Source organism: Papilio xuthus, unplaced genomic scaffold, assembly GCF_000836235.2.
Source record: "Papilio xuthus unplaced genomic scaffold, Pxut_1.1 DF827714.1, whole genome shotgun sequence".
Classification (NCBI taxonomy): domain Eukaryota; kingdom Metazoa; phylum Arthropoda; class Insecta; order Lepidoptera; family Papilionidae; genus Papilio; species Papilio xuthus.
The window spans coordinates 4135246-4159163 of NW_013530935.1; the positions used below are offsets into that span (position 1 = coordinate 4135246).

The 23918-nt window shown below is 33.1% G+C and overlaps 2 protein-coding genes across 3 annotated transcripts in view; both read left to right on the forward strand.

Moving 5' to 3' along the window:
• The first annotated feature begins 8740 nt into the window (after positions 1 to 8740).
• LOC106116515 (spondin-2) lies at positions 8741 to 14209 on the forward strand. The gene is made up of 10 exons (XM_013310385.1): positions 8741 to 8805; positions 9150 to 9331; positions 10120 to 10334; positions 10614 to 10808; positions 11133 to 11339; positions 12375 to 12635; positions 12933 to 13113; positions 13358 to 13394; positions 13594 to 13765; positions 14126 to 14209. The coding sequence occupies exons 1-10, from the start codon at positions 8741 to 8743 to the stop codon at positions 14207 to 14209; spliced, it is 1599 nt and encodes a 532-aa protein (XP_013165839.1).
• Positions 14210 to 14812: 603 nt separating this feature from the next.
• Positions 14813 to 23918, forward strand: part of shg (DE-cadherin) — a 182476-nt gene continuing 173370 nt past the window's right edge. Inside the window, exon 1 of one of the 2 annotated variants that reach the window (XM_013310639.1) lies at positions 14813 to 15299. In XM_013310639.1, coding sequence (XP_013166093.1) covers positions 15197 to 15299 — 103 coding nt within the window. In that variant the 5' untranslated portion in view covers positions 14813 to 15196. The remainder of the gene's footprint in view (positions 15300 to 23918) is intronic. The other variant, XM_013310640.1, reaches the window with a different exon arrangement.

Here is a 23918-nt window from a genome sequence, read left to right on the forward strand (position 1 = left end):
AAAACAAATCATCAATAACATGTCGCTTGTAAAGTTACAGATTTATAAACGCAGCACTCGGCGAGCAAGTTAATTGTTGTGCCGAAAGTGAGTGGAAAGAGATATGTGTATAACATACGAAGGAGTACAGCTTTATAAGTTGTTACTGTCATCTTTATAAATGTAAGTTCATTTAATCAATTTAAATCTAAGCTAGCTGAATACATTTTAGATTTTTGTAAAAAAGTAAAGTAATTTTAAGTCAAATCAATGGCGACTATATTATGTACATTGTACGATATTGTTTTCAAGTAAGTGACTATTCCTTTTGTCTTTTTGAGAAGTAATTCTTTTAACCCTGTTATAAGCACCTTACTACAAAATACGTAGTACAAAATGATATAAAATGTGATTGACTATTAGTCACGTTTTGTTATGAATATTTACAATATGTATAACGCAATTTCTAATATTATATTGCCAGTTACTAAAGTCATCATAATTGGCTTTATTAACGAATCCGTGGCTAATGCTGGATTGGTGAAGTTTCCAGAGATACTATTAACTACGAGTATATGTAAGTTCAAATCTCGTGATGTACTGTGCACTAAACGAATTTCGATTCAATAATTGTGAAACAGATAAGTAGTTCCGCTTCCGGCGATAGATGACTCTGTATTTAAAATACATCTGAAATTGATTTTATTGCTCTAATTTGGTAAAATAAGAGCGGAAAAGTGTTTTTCTTTGATAATGACATGCTACAGTTGCCGTAAAATAGAATAAATAAAGGTTAATGTTTTCTTTCTGAAATAGCTTTATTTATAGCATAATTATTGGACCAAGTCATGGAGGAATTCATTGTAAAAGTCGCTGTTTAGGCAACTCCTCGCTGAGGACACACTAGTCGCAGTCGGGTCTATATCATACTTCTCGCACAGTTTGTTGAAGCTGGATTTTGTTATCAATAACCCGCAAAAAATTGGTGAGTCAACTTGAATTAAGTTTTAACGGTTTTAAACTCAATTTAGTCGAAACACCGATTTATGAAATATTGAACCAAAATCGCACTATCGATTTATTTAAACGACTTTAGCACACCGCCTAAAAGTGTGTTTAAAATCAAAGAGATCTTGTTGACATAATATATAATTTTACTTTTAAATGGCATTCCATTTGGATTATTATAAGCTGAATAACTGAAACGATTGTGGAATAAAATGCTATCCCTTAGTTCTACAAAAAACTTAACTATTTTCATACAGAAATAGCTACCTATTTGATTGTAAATAACATTAGAAAATAAACGGCAATGACAAGTTCATTTGCTGACCTGTGAAAAGAAGGGACAAAGAGTTTGTCTCTTTATGTTTATTAATGTTACGAGTATATTGGAAAAGACTTTTACTATGTTCAGAGTAGTCAGTAGCAATTCATTGTTACATATAGATATAGTTGAACATCTGATAAATTGATAACTTTATAGTGGCATTTAAATATTGTCCATCAAGTTAAAAATAAAGTTCAACATAATTAAATACCGTTAGTGACTTTGTGTTGTGGGTTGAAAGATCTCAAATAAGCTGGGAAATAAATTTGGTAATTAAAAATAAAAAAGGTATAAGTCTTGACTTTTGAAACCTTCATTCAATAGAAAATGTAACATCTTTGAAGAAGAAGAAACATTAAATTGTTAACATAGTAAGTTAGTCATTTTCAGGTTATGTATTAGAAAAAGAAAATTATCATTGACTATTCCATGATATAGGGACAGAACATTCTTATTGATGCGAGGGTGGCTTCATCTGTCTGTCTGTCTATCTGACCTCCTTTCAAGCGGGAACTGCTGGGCCAATTTGGATGAGGTTTGGTACATTGATGGACAGGAGCCTGGGACCATTGTCATGGACTGATTTTGATGTATTGGAATATGTGAAGTTTGTGCGAGTATTTTGTGGGTTTAATATGTTTCAGTATAAAACTTAATAATATTAAGTGATTGAAATGCTATCCAAGTCAGTATTTCGTACGAGCGAAGTCGTGGGCACAGTTACATTTGAAAATTAAAAAGTAAACAAGCTAAATGGTCACACAATCAGTTACAGCTTTTGGTGTTTCAACCAACTAGTACTGTGTCTACCACTGTAGAGATGCACTCATAACATTCATAGTAGAGAGTAAAATTTTATTGTTACTACTAGCGTAAATTATCACGCCTAGGATACATTCAAACTGTTAAGTACTTTTAAGTACTGTAAATTATTAAACATTACTTTTTAGCAAAATATTTGGCTTCGACATTAATAATTTACACAAAGATAACAAAGTAAGCGTCAATTAAAATCCTGCTTCCCATACCTTAGAGACAGGTATTGATGGCGATATTGAAGTTCGGAATATTTTAACGTGACAAATCTCAAGACGAAAATAAGTTTATTTAAAAAGAATTGAGGGACACTGGCGCGTTCTAAATAACGAATGGAAGGAAGTGGAGCATATAGAAGGAAGAAATAATGGAAACATGGAAGATAAGTATAAGATGGTAACAAATATCTATGCAGTTGTTGTGAAAATAATTATTAATTGAATTTATAGAAAATTGTTATTGAATCTAAGTTTATTAAACTTACAAAATGGATATACATGTAGAAGTGTAGAGAAACTAAGGATATTGAATTTCATGTATACTTGTATTCCATTAATTGATAGTTTTAGAATACAAGTACCTATACTTAGCAAGATTAAATATATTAAAAAAACGAAGGGATGTAGTGTATGCATAAACGTGGTGTTGTTTGTCTCGAGCGTACACGCCATAAGTACATGCCGGAGAGAGGGGACGTCAGTCGATGTCAGACCTTTGAGCCGGCAACACGTGTCGGTACGTGAACGAGCCAAATATAGCACAACGAATGCTACATTACCCATATACAAAGTAAGTCACTCTAAATCAGAGTAACGTACTTCGCTTTCGTCCATAAAATCGATCTATCGTATCGTCATCGTATGTGAAAATTAATATGAGTTTTGGTTAGGTGTACTTTACGGCCGATAGTGGCGATAGGGATGACAATAGGATGGCGACTGTCACAAATATTCGTGATAGGTCCCCTTTTGCCATTGTCACTGCTTTCCTAAGTCACCGTTCACGCGACACATACAGACCTGCAACGCACATCTGCTATCAGTCGGGAACATAGATATATAAACTATGATTCATACTAAATAAAATAACAAACGCGCGATACGTTACCCTCTTGTTAGTTGGGTAAAAATGACTATGTATTAATAATGTAAACATAAAACAACAAACAACAGACTGTAAGCCTCGCCACTGAAATATTAATTAAGTGCACACACCTTTGAATACCGCATTATTATGATGGGTCACGTTTCGTATTGGAACAGTTCGCGCTAAGTCTGCCTACATACACCTTGACTGTTAATGAATAACACTTCCCTGACTAAGCTTAATTGCACTTCTAATAAAATACATCCACCAAAACATACACTTATTACTCCAAAAAACATCTAAAGCTCTACAGTTAAATGCTGTTTAGTGAAAACGTGTTTTAATCCTTTGACCTCCGATGATTGATATTATGTTTGTCAACGTGGTTATAACAAGTTCTTTTTGTTTATATGTTTCGCCAAAACTGCTTATGCTATTGTACAAATGTATCTGCAGTGTAATCACACTCTCTTTTTTTGTTTCGTATTTCCATGGGTTCAGTGACCTCGTCTTATTAAGATTCCCGCTGACCGTTTATATAAAAAATCTAGCGAAACGCCTGACGGTCTCTCTATTATTAGTATTATATCTTGTATTTACGTTAACTAAATATTTTTTTTGTTTTTTTTTTTTACTTTTCAGTCAAATTTGAATTATGAATATAAATATTATTCTATTGAAAGGTAAATACGGGGCGTTTTATTTTGCCACACTCATGCGGTTAAGTCCGTTAGCTTGCTACTACGGACACTGAATTCAGAATGCGAGGAATGCTTTTCATAAAAGGCTGACGCTGTATGCAAGAATCAAATAATATGAAATTCACTATTTTATTAAAATAACAAGCGATTCATCTAAAATTTAATATTTAAAAATAAGACTTATTTTTTTTTTGGATAGTGCTTTTTGATTTTGTAAACCTAAACTAACATAGAAAAGCAGTCTAAAGCTCAAAGGGATGTCACTATGTTGTATGCAAGTGTCTCTACGGTGGAAACCTAACCTTAGCGTCAATTGTTACAGTAAACATGTCATCTTCATATGTTCTCGCTCAGCTGAAGTTTTATCTTACTAAGCAAGTCAAGGTAAGGTCATCTTTTCAACCCTTTTTAGAGTTACGTTTTCAATCTTCCGGCCACGGCCAAATGTCTTAAGAAACATATATGAGATATTTTTCTTTTCTAATCAACTATTAAAATTGTATAACTAATATTAATATTGTTTAATAAATAGAACCTTCGATGTCTTATTTTTTAAATCTTTTTCGATATAACAACAAAAGTAAATTTGAACTACCACAAAACCATAGAGAACACCAAGAAGGTTTTTATTTTACAATTTTTTTGACGAAAACTCCCATAAAAAATATAGACACCACAACAACTATATGTCGTGTGGAAAAATAGAAGTTAGAAATAATATTTAAAATCGAAATGCAACTGAAAAATCATTGATGTTTCCATTTTTATATTCAAAAATGTTTAATAAAAGATTCAAATATAAAACATTTTCTATAAAAGGTCAGTGTTTTATTTACTAAAGAAAAAATGCCTATTTAATCTTTGTACCACACGGTCGTTTTATTTCTTAGGCGGCATTCATTTCACCTTCAAAAGTTTAGGTCACACCTCAAGGGAGCTTTCGAATCGCACTGTCAATAAGAAAAGTTTAAGTAACTTCAGAGATTTGAATAATTTACAAACTTTTTACATTTGTAAATAGAGGTCATGTGGATATTTTCAAGTAATAATAAACTTTATAATATTTTCTTATTTACCTTTGTAGTTATTCTGTACGCGTTGTATTCTTAGAACTATAGTAAAAACTTTTCAATTACATATCTCGGTGTATATAGAATTTATATACTTTGAACACTATATACCTAAATGAATAGAAGTAATTAATAGAAAAGACGTAAAAATATGCAAATATAATAATATTTAGAATATTTTTTGACCATAAAGGAAGATGTATAGAAAATATAATTCATAGCTTTTTTTGCATATTTTACGGTATACTAGATTTATGTATTTGGCTGCCACTTCAGCTTACTACTACTTTTGTATTCTTACATATTTTCTTTTTTAGAAATCTAAAAGTGTGAGTTCTTGATGTTGGTACCTTAAGGTGGGTCTCCGCTCGAAGAGCCGAGCACGATTCAGTACGATGCAAATCCCTTTTGTTCCGAAAATACTGTTCATAGGCGAAGCACAGTCCAACAAGAACCAAACGCAGAATCGCGCACGCTCAAAACTTGTAACGCCTGGTTTAGATTATTCCAGTCCAATATGCCAGTAACGATGATTAGAATGGACTATTTTGACCACTGTCAGAGTTAGTCGAGGTTAATTTGTGTGTTTTTTATTATTCTAGTCATATACTTATGTATTAAAGGAACAGAAAAGTTAAATGCAAAGCGATGTAGAACAAATCCACGCTAATGACGGGATAGCGACGCTTAGTCGTTCTACAAATGAAACGACGCGTCTTAAAGACATTTTTAATGAGTTATGCCAGTCCTTTTGTGCCAGGGACAGTCGTGACTTGTATATATCTTATTAAAACATCCTTTTCTTTAGCTTATTAAATGTTAATAAGTTAGTAGTGCAGGATTATATTAAAGGAGGTTACTTAAATAATAAATAGTTGACCTTATTTAAACGCGTTGTGTTGTACTTTCAACTATTAAAAGTAAAAAAAAAATACAGACGAATTGATAACTTTAAGAAGTCGGCTAAAAATGTGGCATACAACTAATGTTTTTCGTATGAACAAGTGATAATAAAAAACAATATTAATTTAATCGTTTATAATACGACTTACCACAGACAATGAAGAGCTTAAGCCGGTCGAGTCAGGACAAGTCGGCCGATTAAGGCAAATAATCTGAAAGAGAAGTTTTATGTTGATGTAGATTTAATCAATTTATAGTCGTTCCTTGATGAAGCTGGAGGTAATAATTGCTATATGCAAACTTTTATTTATCAGTAGAAACAAACGTAAAGGTACAAAAATCAGTTGTTTAGTATTCTGAAAGGAATGCTTTATCTGTTGAACCGAGAATGCGCATTGGCTTTTCTACTTAAAGAGGTTAGAATTCAAAAGCATAAAGTGCAAGAGGCGCCCGACCTCAGGAGAATACCAACTGCATACTTTACACGGACACACCACTATCTCAACTTATTTTGTTTATATGTGTTATTTAATATTTAAAAGTTCCATTCCACATGTCTACGGTAATTTATAAAATTTAAATTTATTGTACTAAGGGCCCATGTTACAATAACCTTAAAATTAATTCAGCAAACCACTTGCCTCATAAAGAATATAGTAGCACTTTTAGTGTGAACGGGCAGTTACAATCAAGTTTACCACGCTTTTTGACATTGGTATGTAAGCACCTCTATGGATTGGGGGCGGGAATTGTTTTTTTAAGAAGTGGCTAGAAAAGAGGACTACGTCAATTTGCGGCATATTTTACTTTTATGTGTTAAAATAAAATGGTTTAATGAAGAATGGCGGAATGGCGTCAAATGGAAGTTCGTGGTCTCTGCCAACCCCTCTTTATTAAGGGCAAAGTTGTGTTTAATAAAATAACAAAAGAATTGAATTAGAAATATAACTTACTGCGCGACTAGTTGCATTGAATTTCTAACTAAGAAACAATATGCTACAACTTTAGTTTTATAATTTAGTCTTGGTCTTCCCGCCACAAAATGTCAATATGGCGCCTCTATCCTGGCATAATGCCAGACAACCGCGCCGTTTGGTTTATTTTGAGTAGACCGCGTTTAGTTGACGCCGCGATAACCAACAAGATTGCTTCATATTGAATTTATTTCGATATATTTGGATTTTAAAAAGGAATATTTTCCCGTTATGGACTAAGTTTTGTAATTTTCTACTCTGTGGGAATTGAGTGTAACTGACGTTTCGTTATCAGTTGACGGGAAAAGAAGATGCAAACGTCAATATTTTGGTTAACGTACGTATAGAGTTGTTTTGTTTATGGTAATGATTTTAAAATTGCAAGGGATCATTAAGTTTTTTGAATTTCGAATGATGTAATGTGACTTTATGACATGTTGTTTTAATTTTTTGTTTTTTTATTTCGTTCGAAATTTAATTAGCAATTTATTATATGGCTGCCGTTAAATATTTATATTTTTGTCTTTTGACTGATTGTAATAAAACGCTTAGAATGAACGTTTTAATTCTAATTGCTGATCCCGAAATCTGAGGTCAAAAATGGTTGTTAAATATAAAAGATCTAGCAATTTACTTTAATCTGAAAGTGCAATTAAAATGTACTTAATTAAGTAACGATATTAAAATGTAGTTAACCTAAGTCAATGTTCTTAAAAATACAAAATTTAAAATAGTAACAGGTCAGATACTACGGTGACCTTAAATTTAATTAAGTGTACTAAAATTTGTTACAACACGAAGGTGCTTAAATTATATATTTCAATAGTTATATTTTTATAGTTACTAATAAATACTTCTTGGCATAACAAGGCTCACTTTTTTATACCTATTGAATTTCTTAAATACTTCAAACTTATTTCAGGAGATTTTTAACCTGTCTGTTTTTTAATTATAAGGCTTAAAGCAGTGAATTTAAAATAACTTTCCGTAAATATACCGGCAGATTAAGAGTTTTGGATTTCACGTTAAAAAAATCAGGTCGTAATAATTAGTGAGGGCTTTATCATTAATAGAGAAATCTTAAGAGTAGGGTACGGTCGCCTTACGCTCTAATTATGTCTGTACTCCGGGCCAGCGCAGTTGTATCAAATGAAGAAAAGAGTTTCTTTGTAATCTTTCAACTTGATATTGGCTCATACGATCGCGTACCACTAGCTGACGCCCGAGACTCCGTACGCGCGGAATTAGAAAAAATCTTAATTAGTAGCCCATGTGTTATTCTAGGCTACGTTCTACATCTATGCTAAATTTCAGCAAGATCCATGCAGCCGTTCTTGAGATGGTGGTGATTTTTGGTGATTATAATTTTTTTTTTACTAAGTTCTCCATAAGGAAGAGTTTCCATTGTTGTTGTTTCCATGTTGTTTTTTTTAGTATACGACGGTATTATTATCGATGCCTCCACTTAATGGTTACCTTCGTAAAAAATATAGTGGAAGTGATAAATATATTTTGTTGAGTGCACAATACAAAACATTTTTAAGTGACTTTTAGCAACACTAGAGCGGAATTAGGTCGCGGAGCAATATAGTGCTCGTGTACAACTAGAGATGTTTTATGACATTGTCTCCTTTATAGCCTAAAAATAATTTGGTGTAAGTGGGAGATTTTTTTATACAGAGAAGAAAAACAAGCATAGTATACGCCTTAAAGCCGCCTCTGTTTAATGAAGGTGTTTTTTAGTGTCGGAGAAATCTAATGACACCCTACCTTATGGGGAATTTGGGTTGGCACACGGAGAACAAGAGTACTCTTAGACCCGACGTGCCAACTTCAGTCCCGGGTACTATACACCAATGACCCCTTTAGCAAACAAACGAAATGAAGCGTACTCTCCGAACTAATCAAAACTTGTACTTCTCAGATTTTAGCGCGAACATTCACAGGCATTTCCTTGTAAGAAAGTTACTTGTTTTTGCTAATTATATGACGCTCTAAAATGTTTTGTACTCAATAATGACTTTTTAGATAGCTTGTTTATCCCAAGAAACTGTTTTTTTTTCCAATACAATAAGTCTGAGATGCAATACACCCTACTATAATTGCTTTAAGCAATAAGGTGGGCTTTTTAAAAAATAATTATTAAAAATGTGTAATATATTGAATTTAACCGAACAGCATACACATTATATAAAAGTAGAAATATCTAGACGAAAATAACTACTGTTAATTGATAAGCTGCAAAACTGTTTTCTACTTTGTCAAAATAACACAGAATTGTATGTTACAGTTGCGTACTATTAGTGTTATTGAACACAACACAGGTCATAGGTAAACTGGTGAAATGTGACCAAACACCACCGCAAGCGACCGCGGAAGAGCCTAGTGAAAATAAGGGCCTGTTCAAACTGTCCGTTGAAAGGAAAGACAATGACATGCAAGATGTTTATTTGCCAGATCAAACGTATGTATGTAAGTATTTTTTTGTTGTGCAGTAACTAATTTTTCCCATTGTAATTTTTACACATTAAACAACATATTACTTTAGCCTCGGACTTTCATATGTTAATTTAAAACAGTAGGTTTATAGTCGCGTAATCTAAGCATTTGAAGAATGCACCGGAATAAGCCACTTGAGGTTAGGTGTGTAAGTATTTTTGAATTTTATTTATTACTTCCTTTGGGTATTAGTACACTTAATATAATTTTATATTTTATTGCTATTTAATTTTGACAGGCGTCACTGTAATTAAAATTTTAAGGACAAAAAAGAAATTGTGTGCGTGAAATTAAAGTAAACGGATTAGTAGTCATCGTTTTTTCTTGCGGATATTTTTAAAGAGCTGCTAGACAACCCCTTAAACTACGCCTACTCCTCAAACGTGATATATCACAGTTTTTCACATGACCTGCTACGCTTTGCTTTGAATCGAATAATCCCATAATATTCACGCATTTTTAAATTGAATAACACTATTTCTATCCTTCTCTTCGTCTACGTAAAAAAAATAAACAGAAACAATTCTTGGTTTTAAAGACAATCAATTTAATTTTAAAAACAACGAAATATGGTTTTGGTGGGATGAAAATGAACCAGAGAAATACAAATATTAGTTGTGAGTTTCAACTGCGGATATAGTTATCATAAAATATTTTGTCACTTATTCCTAACATGTGTTTGGGTAAAGAAAACTTCTAATGAAAACTGACATTACATATTAATCTATATCTATTGCTGAATTTACGAATTTTAATTTTAGTAATACTCAAAACAACAAACAAAACACGTCCATTCCGTTGGTTCATGATAACAGTGGAGGATCCTGATGTGGACAACAGCATTAATGAATACGAGCAAGTGCCGGTAGATGTCGGTAGTCTGAAAACACTCGCTGATAATCCACAGTCGAGATACAGTGAGAAATGTTTTAACTCTGTCGAAAGCGCTGATAACTTTGATAAGGAAAATGTAGAGGTATGTAACGTGCAATAGTTACGCTAATTGTCGATATCTATTGCGGAAATACTAGTTTAAAAACATTCTTTTCCCTGATTTTTAAAGGCAATAGAGGAGGAAGTATCTATTACAAAAAGTGGAGTTTATTTAAATTACTCGGAAGGTAAACGTCCGAACTACCCTTACGTTAAAAGGCCAAATTTGATTTTTTTTTGTGTTGTTCATTGACACAATATTTTAACTCTGCTACGACCGAAATTAACTTCACAGTACCACAAGAACTACAATAACTTTTAGATACATTGGGTGTCACCTAAAAACAGTCCGAAACAAATAGTAAGACTCCGCGCAACCGTCGCTGAGAACCAAGAGACGTGGTACACTGATGATGATTTAACAATTTTACTGAAGAAAGATACGAGAAGACCGTTAGACAGCGCCCCACATCCCCCCGTCGAGAACTGTGAACTAAACAGTGAAGCAAGATACGAAGTAGGTAGAACTACTTCTATTGATAGAAAGATGCAAGTAAAATAGTTTAATTGGTGTTAAGTGACTTAATAAAGTTATCATTAGGCCATTCATCAAGAAAAACACATACAATTTACGAAACAAATCGATTATTTTTTTTAAGTTGAGAAAAAGCAATCGACTCAAAAGACTACCTACTATATAGTCTTTCAGTTTTATTTGTAGAACATGCCAGAATAGAGAAAGACATGATTGAAAACAAAAAAAAACATTTTCATTTCAATCCATCAATATTTATGTGCAAAAGACATTCAAAGCGCAATATGTGTAATTGATTTTCCTTAGATCGTGTTCAAAGGTCACTGGTCAAGGTTAACCCATCCTCGTTACTACCCAAGCAAGCCGGATGAGAACGGTTACAGCCACATGGTTGGCGCTTCACACGGCTATGACTATACTCTGTGGCAGTTAGGCACGCCTGCCAGTGCTGGACTTAAATTACTGGCTGAAGACGCTAATATCACTATCATTGAACGAGATATTATTAATAATGTAAGTATAAGAGAACAACATACAGTGTATATGAAAACTAAGGGCTGCAATACATGGAATGCTACATTTCGATACGGAATACTTTAAGCTATTGGCAGTCAGTACCTTATTCAGTCAGTCCCTGTTACTTTTTAACAGCACCAAACTTCGGTCCGTGTATGGCAGAGCTTGTTATATAAGACTGAAAGTATATTTCTGGATCTTGTCACTTTATGGTACCTAACAGAAAACAATATAGTTTGAGTGAGTTCTCATATTGTTCTGACTATCTAATTGAGAGGAGCATGCAGTGCAGTGCACGAAATCAATAGCTCAATACGACACCTCGATGTGATCACATTTTACATTCAAATCTCATCCCTAGTCCATTGAGTTAGAGTTCATTTACAGTTTCTTGTGAACTTACAATATACGCAAATAAACGCACAAAATGCAACTTTATTGCGAATCCTGATTTGAACTTCATACAAAGTAAAGTCCAGTTCATTTCGTTCGTAGAACGTTCTCACAAAAGTTTCCAAATGAATTGCGATTCTGTTCTCATGAATAAAATATTCATTCCAAAATTTTCTTTACAAACTATAATCGTGTATTTGTGGAAATATGCTTTTTTGATACATTTATTTGCAGTGTTTAAATTTAAATATAAATAATTGTCAATTTTTTTAATATGATATTTAAAAAAAAAGCTTTACCCTTTTATGAAAATATCTACATATATAAAAATCAATTGTTGTTCGTTAGTCTCGCTAAAACTCGAGAACGGGTGAACGGATTTATCTTAGCTTGGTCTTGACATGTTCATGGAGGTTTAGGAAAGGTTTAAAAGGTAAGAAAAAATCGAATTATTGCCGGGAACTAATTAAGTTTTTTGCATTCCACGCGGACGGAGTCACGGGCGACAGCTAGTTTTTAATAAAAGTAAGGAAATAGTTTTTTCAGATTATACCGCGGAAAAGTAAGTCTATGATCTCTGCCTACAATGGGTTAAGAGCGTGAGTTATTGTTTGTTTGTATATAAGGTATATTTTGCAGATGTCAGCAACTGGTGGTACAAGAACTCTTATCAGAGGGAAGAGACGACATCATCCAGAAATGTTTGAGCCATCCTACGCGTTGTTCAGAGCGGATAGCATACATCACATGTTCTCAGTGGTTGTAGCCATCAAGCCTTCGCCGGATTGGTTCCTAGGCGCTTCAAGGTTCGAGCTCTGCACTCGCAATGGATGGCTAAAGGAATATAAAATGCCACTCTATCCATGGGATGCGGGTACCATGGATGGTGTATCTTACGAGGTATTAATAAGCAAATATAAAGCAGTATTTTAGTTATGTTGGTGTTCACTAGATGGCGGTAGTAGTATGAATATTGAAATTACGAATCGATATTTTAAACCGAGTAAATTAAAACCAATAAATATCATTTTTTTATACTACTAGTTCTTATAACAATTTAGGTTGAAAAATACTAAATGTGTATAATCGTTGAATTTACAATTTACAAGTAACTATAAATAAAAATATAATATTTATGATCTAAGATGTTTGCCATATTTTCACAAGAACAAAGAAAATATATGAATGTTTTTACAGTCGCCAAAATCGGTAACAAACCCGACAGACAACATTGACAGAGTGGAAATAGGGTCTTTTAACAGCGAGTCGCCCTTCTATCAGATGAACTTGAACGATTTGAAGCCCTTCGCCTACCTACACCTCAAAAGGCTGTCCGTTGACCCGATAAAAGGCCGAAATTGTAACGACGAAAGGCAAGGTACGAATGTTTTTATTACAAAGTTAATATTAGACGATTAATTTAGATTTTACATCATCATTTTATTATTAAAACCAAATTTAGGATTACCTAGCTCTAAGATAAATTTGGTTTACATTTAAGATTATTTACCTTTTAAAGTTATTCTTTACGTTAATCCAGAGTCGACAAAGCATATTCTAATAACATTTGGTTATGGTTTGAAAATATTGTAGAATAAAATATTTAAGCGTTTATTTTCCAGAGCCGCAAACTGAAGATGTACAAAACGAACAAGAGTCGTAAGTATGGTCAAGACCTTTTGGTAATTTAATTTTCTTAATATAGATGGCGTTTTTCCCGATATACTTAAGAAAACATATTCTTTCAAATTGAATCTCCAAATGTAGTAAATAAGTATTGATTACTCAAACTAAATCTACAGTGACCGTAGAGCTATAATCTTTTTAACTTACTCAAATAAAACTATTTCTTGTCCAGGGATGTGGTAGAAGAACCAATGGTACTGGAATCCAAGCTGCATACAAATGAAGACCATTGTACGTTTAGTGATTGGTACGAATGGTCACCATGCGTCCCTGATGAAGGCATCTGTGGCTTTGGCACCCAAATACGAACTCGATCAAGGATGGATGCTCACAGCAAATATTCTGTAAGTACAAAAGGATGTTTTTTAAAACTTAGAAACAGCCAGTTTCAGTATTTTAATTTTACTAATATTATATATAAATGCGAATGTTCGGATGGATGTTTGTATGAGGTATCTCCAGAACACGTGCCTGGCACTCGCTGAAATTTGGCACAGATGTAGAACATAGTCTGTAAAAACACATAGCCTGCTAAGTAAGTCTTTTTTAATTACGCGCGGAGTCGCGGGCGACAGCTAGTGATTACATTAACAGTGTAAGCTTCCAGTTCTAAACATACAATAAGAGAAGTATCTTAATGACCTTTAGCCGTACAACTTTGGATTTCCATTTTTGTAACATTTGTGTTACATTATGTTTTGCAGGATAATGTAAACGCGCCACGAGACATTGCAAGTTGTCCAGAAAATGTGTTGATGGAGTCGCAAGCTTGTTACGTTGGTTGCTGAAAATAAAAATAAAAATTTATAACTAAAAAATCGTATGTTTCACTTGTTAATACAACACGCGTCAAATAGGAACTAAATGAAACAAACGTTTTGCGAAAATTTTATTTATTTTAAAGTTGTATTTAAACATTTTTCGCCTTTTGCCCTATTGTAAATTTCCTATAATATTTAACATGTTATTTACTCTTTAACACTTAAAAACGAAAAAACTAAATAAATAAATAATTTTATAGATACCTGGAACAATATTTACAATAAGTAGGTAGTTATAGTTTATGCTAAAATAATTTAGGTAGGTTTAAGTACATATACAATTAAACTTACCATAGTTTTAGTTCTACTTGTGTCGACTTGTTGTGACTCCAGGTCACCCTGGATATAGTCGTTTTTGCGCGAAACCAAACAGGTTTGAAAGATTCGCGTTCGCCAACCGTGATGGGCAAAGGGAACGCGGTAAGATCGCAGCAAGACCACATTGTTGCGCTAGTCAAGTATGAATATAGCTGCGGATGGCGCATGCTCGACCTGCAACGGACCGCCTCGCCTCGCGCGATCGCAACTTGTTGATTGTTCGCTCACTTCACGCTAGTCTGCCGCGAACGATGCGCGAGGCGGTCGTGTCTCCCGTTGCGTCGTTGTTCACTCCGTACTTCGAAGTTATTTTACGAAAATATGTGAAGTTTTCAAACCTTAAATTAGGAAGAACTACCGCGACGGATGCGGTCTATAGTTTTTAGTTAACTTAGAAACCCTTAAATAAGTAGTTTTAAGTTATCGAAACTTAATAGGCTTACTCACTTTACCTGTATGCTTCGTCCCACGACTCGTGCGAAGCGGTTACCTTTATCGGATAAACGGACATTTTTCAAATGGATGTGCGTTTGAATTCTGTGATAGTGTGCTTGTTTAGTGTAATCCCAAAACTTTTTGAGTGCACCCACGAGGCTTGTGACAAGTTGTTACTTTTGTGACGTGTTAAAAGTTGCTATGAAGTTGATAAAGAAAATGTTGCCGCGCGGGGTAGAGAGGGGCTTCCTCACCGCGCTGTTGCTCGGCTCGCTTGCGGTGGCGTCGTCCCAATACACTAAAGGTAGGCAGTAAAGATGGCTATAAGTTTTCTTACCTGTGCACGCGCATGGCCATGCCCTATGTTTGTCGCTCGCTCTTTGTTCGTTTGTTCGACGGTCTATTGTTTACTACTCGAAATAGCCCATAAAGTGTTTAGACTTTTTTAACATGACGTCATTATTCTAAGAAATTCATAAACAAGATAATACACATCTATTGACTTTCTCAAGAATGAAACAGAGATTGATATCCCATTACATGTCCGGGTCTCTGTGTTATGTTCACATTTCTTCCGCGATAAGTGTTCGTTTCCTTCCAAGTAGACGTCAATGACTACCTTTCACAATCTTGTGATACCACGAAACGTAATAAACATTTGAGATATGATATAAGTCAGCAACTAGAAAATGTAACGGATAATGTAAAAAATATACGGAGCAATTCAGTAGCCAAAACAATTCAGTACTCATGACGTCAATCTATTTAAGTAAAAATATGTATACATATTTAATTTAACTGGATTGTTACGCCTCGAATACACGTGGTATTTTTCTTTTAACCATAATCATAATTGGATATAATGAATATTCAAATATAAAACAATATATTAAAGTTTTAATAATTACATAAAACTTGAAGTTTAAAATTTATAAAAACATGGAATTTTTAAGTTATGACCGCCCTTCGTAGTGTTGTTGGGTATAACTATGAAGTTTTCGTATTTCTTATTTTTGTTGCTTTGAAGTTTAATATTGTTGAAAAAGTTTGTTATGCTGCGACGACTTTTAACGATGGATTTATTTCTCGCTGAACAAATTTATGCCATGCGTCTTATTTACAGTTTTTTGTAATATTTACGAGGCGTACAATTGATGTCCATTTTAGTACCATATATTTAAGCGTATATAATAATAATTCAAGAATGTTAATGCAGCATAACGTTTAAGCAAAAAGTGAATAATCTATACTCTATAATAAAAAGTATTAATGTTAAAAGAGAAAATATTTGTTAGGCTCCGTAAACTGAAACGATTTGAGAAATACTTTCACTATTGGGAAGCCTCCCTATCCCTGGGTGACAGATTATATTTATTACTTACTGGATTATTAATTCAACGAAGTAGTAAATACAAATCTAATACATAAATAATTCAGAGCATGTTTCTTTGAAATAAATTTCAATAGTAACTTCCTAAACAAAACGTTCGTTCTTACAAGTTAAGCATACAAAATGATAGGTTAGGTGGCAAGCCCTTGTAGTTGTGTTACAATAACAGATCGGCGATGAAGTTGCCTCGGTGAAAGGTAGCCGTGCGCACGACGTACCCATTGTTAGTTCGAATTAAACCACAATGTATACCAATATCCGAGTAACAAGGTTCAATCACACGATATACACGAACTTTTTACGTCAATACTGTAATAAAGTATTTATTTCAATACTAGATGTCGCGGAATAAAAAAAACTAAGTAAGAAGCTTATGAGTTCTTTCAGACTAAATTCTACATCTTCGCCAAATTTCAGCTGGACCTGTACAACCGTTTTGGAGATACTTTATAACAAACATCCATCCATTCATCTAAAAATTCGCATTTACAATATAAGTAAGATTTAAATCATCCTACTCTAATTGATTGAAATAAGACTTTGCGGGTCAATGACCTTCTCGCGTTAAAATCACTTCAAAGTACAGATTTAAACAAAAACTATATCGTAAAATATTCTATGACGTCACAATATGGCGGCAATTTATGCACAATTATATTTAAAACACATTGTACATGCTAAAAACATTACCCTACATCTGAACAGGCGGAACAAATAAACATAAAAATTAAAGGAAGTAGTATTGTCTGAAATAATAAATTTACAAGGATACTTTACTTTCTCTGCATATATTCAACAATGGAGTAAGTCATTATAATAAAATCTCCCTATTAACAGAACACACATAGAAAAACTAGGTAGTTAATTAACCTTTATTTGTAATACGGTACTCTACAGAACTTATCTTATATATTTTTCAACATTTCTGTCCTTAATTATTATTAAGAACAGAATATACTAATTAGCCTAAAACAACTGTATTGTTCACTCTATTAAGATAGTCTTATCTCACTGGGGAATATCTTCTATTTTTGTTCTTACAAATTATACCCTATTTCAAAACTTTTTACTTTGCAATTTATTTAGCACACATATTTTACAATTGTCAAAAAATGCACAGTTGACTGACGAACATTTGATTAAATACGTTGTTCCTAAAAAAAGTAGGCTAACGTCCTTATTCTAAAGTGTTTGGAAAAGTAAAAGTTCCGTATGTCAAGAACCTGGGACATCCTAATAATGATTTTTTTTAATGGCTCACTAATATGATTTGTCAAAGTTTTCTTCGTCACGTCAAAATACCTTTAAAATAACTTATTATATTACGTAAGTTTCTTTTAATATCGAAAGCCTAAAAGCCGTTAAAGAAGTACAAAAAGTTATTCTAATAAAAAGTGTTTTGTACAACCGAGGACCTAAGTAGTTTGTCTCGGGTCGGAAAAAAGTTCGTTTTCTTCAATCTTATTACAAGATATATTAATGCAAGCAGTTGTCCGCGACTTCGTCCGCGCGGAATTAAAAAATCTAACGTTAAATATAGCCTATCACCTGGGTATTGTGTAGCTTTAAATCGGTTCAGCAGTTTCGTAGCCTTTTCAATGCAAACAAAAATTTTTTTTCATAATATTAATATAGATAATGTGCTTTCTGTTTATCTGGCATGAAAAACTTGCAAGAAACTATTGAATGTCTCGTTATTTTTTTATACGATTAATAAACATATTTTTGAGTTATATGCCTAAACAATAAATTATGTTCATAAATTAAATGTTGATATAGTAATAGATTAATAGGTTAATCTTGTGTAATATCTTCCTCGTAATTTATGTAAGGTACGCTTTGTGTTGACGTTTTTGCTTGGGGCGGTCGCGCCTACGTACCAACTCTGGAATTTACTTGTTCGTTGAGATACAATTTCAAACATTATGCCTGTTTCACACGAGGTGCTTTGGCTTAGTTCACTTCCTGTGTGGTATTGGAATTACAAAACATCCTCACAAACTTAATAAGTAGCATATGTGTCCTGCCAGACTGTTCTACATGCATACCAAATTTCAGCGAGATCTATGCAGCCGTTCCGGAGATACCTTCAAACAAACATCCATCCATCCATCTATACATTCGCATTTATAATATTTGTAAGATAGGTGTAGATTTAGTATGAGAAGTCTACACTAAGTCTCCGGTTAGTGACGTTAAACTACACTGAGAACGACAGTTAAACTTTCTAAGAGTTGTCAGTTCAAATACTATTATACAAATCAAAAAAGTGAAGAACAAGACGTAGATATGTTTTATTCGTTTGTTATACAAGAAAAAACTCATTGTCATTTTCATTTTTCTCTATCCCTACTTATTTATCCGGGCAGGCGATACCAAAATGATCTTATCTCATGTAACTCCTAATAACATTACTGCTAACCAGTATTAATGTGAAACCGGTGTATTTAATTCTTTGTTACATGAAAATGTTTTTGTCTCTTGCTTCGGGCAATAAGGAAATTTGTACAAACAGATGAAGACGTATTTACGTTGTATATTTATAATCTTATATTAACGTTTCCATTTCCTTGTTTTGTTAAAGACATTTCTATTTTATTTTTCTTTTATTACCTTGCGGTTTTTCTTAAATGTTTTTGAAGTGTCAATTAAAAAGAGAAGTTAAGATATAATCATAGCACAGTATTAAGATAATGGTGTTTTTCATTGCAATTATCATTGACGGGTTTCTAAGACTCACTTGGGCATTAAAAGTATTTTAAAGTATTTTTGAAAGTCGATGTAATAACGAAGTTTCTTTACAAACATTTCAAAATCTATCTGAATTCAGAAGATTATAGAATCTTGAATATAGATTGAAGGATCCGCTGCTTTAGCATAATTAAAAGACATTCAGTCATTTCTTTTGTACAATTGTTTATTATTTGTGTAATAAAAACAAAACCCCTATAAATGTTGTGATGCAATCCATTTGCTATTGTCCTTTTTATTGTCACAATAAACATTACCTACCATGGCCACTACAATCATCTAGCCAAGTCATACAAAATATGAATCACTACGCATAATGTACCAAGTAAAGGACCAAAATCAATATTCAATTTAACATTTATAAACTATAGATCGTGATGGATCGTCATAAAGATCGTCACAATCTGGATTTTTCAACAAGTAAAACATAATAAAATGTGAACACAAAGACGGTATTGCTTCAAGTTATAAGTTAAACATCTACTTATAGGCTTTCGTCCGCTCAAAGTGCTAAGCTGTATTGAGAACAAAACCTGGGCAAAACTTCGCATCTTGTACAAGTAACAGCCACTAGCTTTCAATAAGTAGGCATAAACCTGGACTCGCTTACCGCCCGCCATTGTGGAGTTGTTTCGTTAAGAGGATTGTTACTCCTGTATAGGAAGTTGTGTATGCACTAACAATATTTGAATCACGACAAAATATGAATTAATTTTACTGAAAACTTACACAATGACAGAATTTATGATTTTTATCAATAGTCCAAAAGTTGAACATTAAAAATTAAGGTGTAACGAGAATAGATCAGCCGTTCCTTTGTGATATTGGTTCAATGACCTTTTTTATGTTCTTTTTCTGCTACTCTAGTATTTTGCACAAGTAGATTTTATTGCAGAATCAGCAGCTTGAGCCAAAATTAAAAAACACTTTTTCACTCGTGTAACAAGATAGTCTCGTAATCCGACCGTCTAATAACAATTTCCTGTCTCCACGCAATAAGTCATTCATTAGCCTTAATTTATTCTCCTTGCACTCACCTTACCAACGGACAAATTAAAAAACACACTCGTTCATAGTAACCCGCCCCGTTTGTATTGTTCGCAGGACAATGCTGCGTAACACTGTGTCGTTTTAAAACGCACTAAATTACAGGAGGCAATGTAAAGTGTATTCTGTTCATGGTCATGTGCTCGTGCGCCGACTCCAATATGGCTTCTGTGATGCGGCTGCCATTGCGATGACGTCACCGCATAATCGGACAGTCGCGTCGGCGGTGAACTGTGTCGAGTAGGGTTGCTTGACATGTTTGTTAGCCTTTTGTACATTTTCGTAACTGATAAATACATAGAAACACAACCAGTAGAACAGTTTTAGAGCAAAAATCCGATTTTAGCAATTCCCTTTATTCTCACTTTATAAACGCATGATAACTTAGTGAATATTCGCATTTATTTCAATGCTTGTAAGAGCCATTTTTGTATAATGTCGTTATGGTACTCTTCGTTGCATTGTCTTGATGACAGGTGGCATTTAAATTGCTTGCATTAGTGCTGCCTTAGCATTTGCCAGAATGCTTTAGTTATTTTGCATACGTGGATGTGTTGCTATAAAGTTAAATTATGTGTTATATAAGATATTTTTAAACATTATGAATCATTCCCGTATTTTTATTGCTAAATATATAAAATTCGAAATGTTTTCTTATTCACGTAAACATCATAAATAATCAATAAATAGACTGTTTCTAATTGTATTTTAAATTCGATAACTAAAGAATTATATCGTTAATAGATGACGCCTTTGGTGTTCAGCTGATTTTGGATAAAGAAAATCTTCTAAATTAAGATAAAAGACAGGTGCCTTCTACTTAAATGTGTTTTAAACATCACTTGAACTTTGTTTTAATTTATAAGATCATACGTTACATCACTAGATTTTAAAGGAATTCGCGTATCGATAACGTCAAACTCTATTCGCCCGTTATCGATATACTGATAATACTGGGACGAATTTATTCCGCGTACTATAACTCGACAGAATTACGTGATTGCACTCACGTTAACAACTAACACTACTCGAATTCAATTCCGAATTCGCCGGGTTTTAATTTAGCGGTAATTACTGGCACGCTTTGATGATCATTTGGGGTCTAATCGTGAACTAAAATGACATTGCCATATCAAGCAAAAATATACCCTATGTCTATGGACTAAAGATCCAAATAGCTTATATGTTTCGTAATAAAAGTCAATAGCTAGTCAATATGTTTGATTTACCACTCACTCTAATGGATATTCATTAAATATAAGTTGTTGATTATATGAGAATTTCAAAGTAATCATTTTACAACTCTCTGTATTGCAAGAATTCTCTACGGATATTTTAGTGTTACTTAACCTTTATAAATAAATCTTTGTAAACTTTATTTGCTATCTTTGTCAGATATTAACGCGCAAGGAAGGTGAAGCATCGACAGTTGATAATTTGATCAGTCGTCTGGCGGCTGTCAACTGGAGAAAGCGTCTAATGGAAATCTTGTGTTGTTCTATACAAGACAACTGTAACGTTAATACCACTGACAACTATTTTCAGCTTTACACATTTGTAGATTTTGATTTATTAGACTTAATGCACAATACTGATCTCTTGAAATGTATGGACGTATACATGATTACTAGTCATTTAATAAGCAGGAAGTGTTACCGGAGATAGGTATATATTATGTTTATACTAGCGTTGGAATATAAATAAAACTTAATTTATTACCCTATGTGTACTTCCAGACTATGTTTTACATCTGTTCCAAATCTCATCAAGATCCGTTGTACCGTGCCGGACATACTTTCTAAATGAAATCCATCCAACCATCCATCTAAAGCATTTAAAATATTAGGAAAATTGTAACCTACGTTTATGGTTTGACTTTTCAAAGTATCAAGTAGTACAGTCAGTCATTTTTAAAATTAACTATAGTATTATATTATATTATATAATAATTAAAATATTTCGTATCTTCGCGACTTTTAGGTTAATCTTTGACCAACAGATAAAATAAATCCATACGTTAGTGCTTACAAACAGTTTAACAATAATGTTACAAACATCATTAACCAAATAACCGCATTTTTGTGTTATAATTTTAGCAGACATTATCGCAGTTCACCGCCAATTATCCATTGACATCGGATGACCGCAAATTTTATTCGATTTGCATTTGTTCGATAGTATCTCGTCTCGAATAAAGTCCGATTACGATAATTCGATAGTGTTGTAACGAATAAAGGAGATATAAAAGTGGCGTTAAATTATATCTTGACGTTTCCCTGAGACATTTTTCTGCTTTGAAATCGTTAGAAGCCGGGAGGAACAGTCGTTACCAGTGAGGTGATTTCAACATCCGATTACATATAATAGTAAATTGCTTTTTCTCGGAATAGGATTTCTTCAACTACGATTGTACTTGATTTTCAGTATCGAATAATGTCAATGTGAAATTACAGTGTGTAATGTTTTTATCTTTACCTAATTTCGAAATTACTTATTTATTAAGGACCTTTAAGAGAATTATTTTTGGATAGTATCCTCGAACGTATTATCTAATCGATGTCTAATAATTTGATCCATCTATCAGCGTAATTTCAAGTTGGCTAGGACCAAAAAAAAGATGCCTTTAGTCCTACGTGTTATTTATGCAATTAAAAGTTATTGTACACGTGTTGTAACACTTGGAATGTACCCGAGATTCGGACTATTCATCTCTACGTTGTGATGTCATAATACTCTGATAGAATTATTTAAGAATTCTATTTACATTCTAATTCTTTTTACTAAAGAAAGCACTGTTTTGACCTTTTCATTGAGTTTAATAAAAGATAGGTTTTTCAAGAAAAAAATATTTATCTAACGTCTATTTGCGCGCGATTTCTATATCCATCATTACTAATCTGAAATAAATGTACTGGTGAACTTCTCGATTTCAGAGGAACGTAATTAAGTTGTCGGAACGGCACAATAGATCCGTATTAGAGTTTCATTGGTACGAGACCCGGGGGTGCAATGAGAGTAATAAACCTAGCCTAGTGTTGAACTGACAGAATCTCTGCCAAGACTGATTCACAGGCTTACGTAACATCTGATAGGAGTTAGGAAAGAATAGCTCGCAGATAAATTGTTTGCCGTTCGTTTGGATTGCTTATTTTGTTGTTGTTTTGCTAACTCTACGAATTGCTATGAACAAGTTGGCTTTCGTTAGTTATTATGTAAATATGTTTTTTGCATTTGTTTTTATAAAAATGTAAGATCATGAAAATGATTTAATTTCTGTTAGAGGCTGAAATTATAATTCCCAAAAATTAACATAAATACAAAGATAACTAAGATAATGTGGTTTAAGATCTTTATTTCTCAAAGAATTTACAAAATTCACTTATATATTTGCTTCAAACTATCATTTTTTAATTATACAGAGAAATGCATAAATATTCATGTATATGACAAATCATTATATAAATTCAAATAACATTTCATACGATTCAACCCAAAAGAGCGAAATGAAAGGACGAGAGCTAACCAATCGTGTGTCAAATTACCGCAATAAATGTTTCAAATTAATTGCTTTATATGTAGCGTAATGTATTTACCGTTTGATTTAATAAAACTCCATCGTCATAATTAAAACAGGTGTAATAATGGCTTCAGGAAATATCCTCTTTACTTCCGTCTGCATTTAACATTTGTAATTAAGCGACGCGGGTAGCACAATAGATTCCCATTAAACGAATC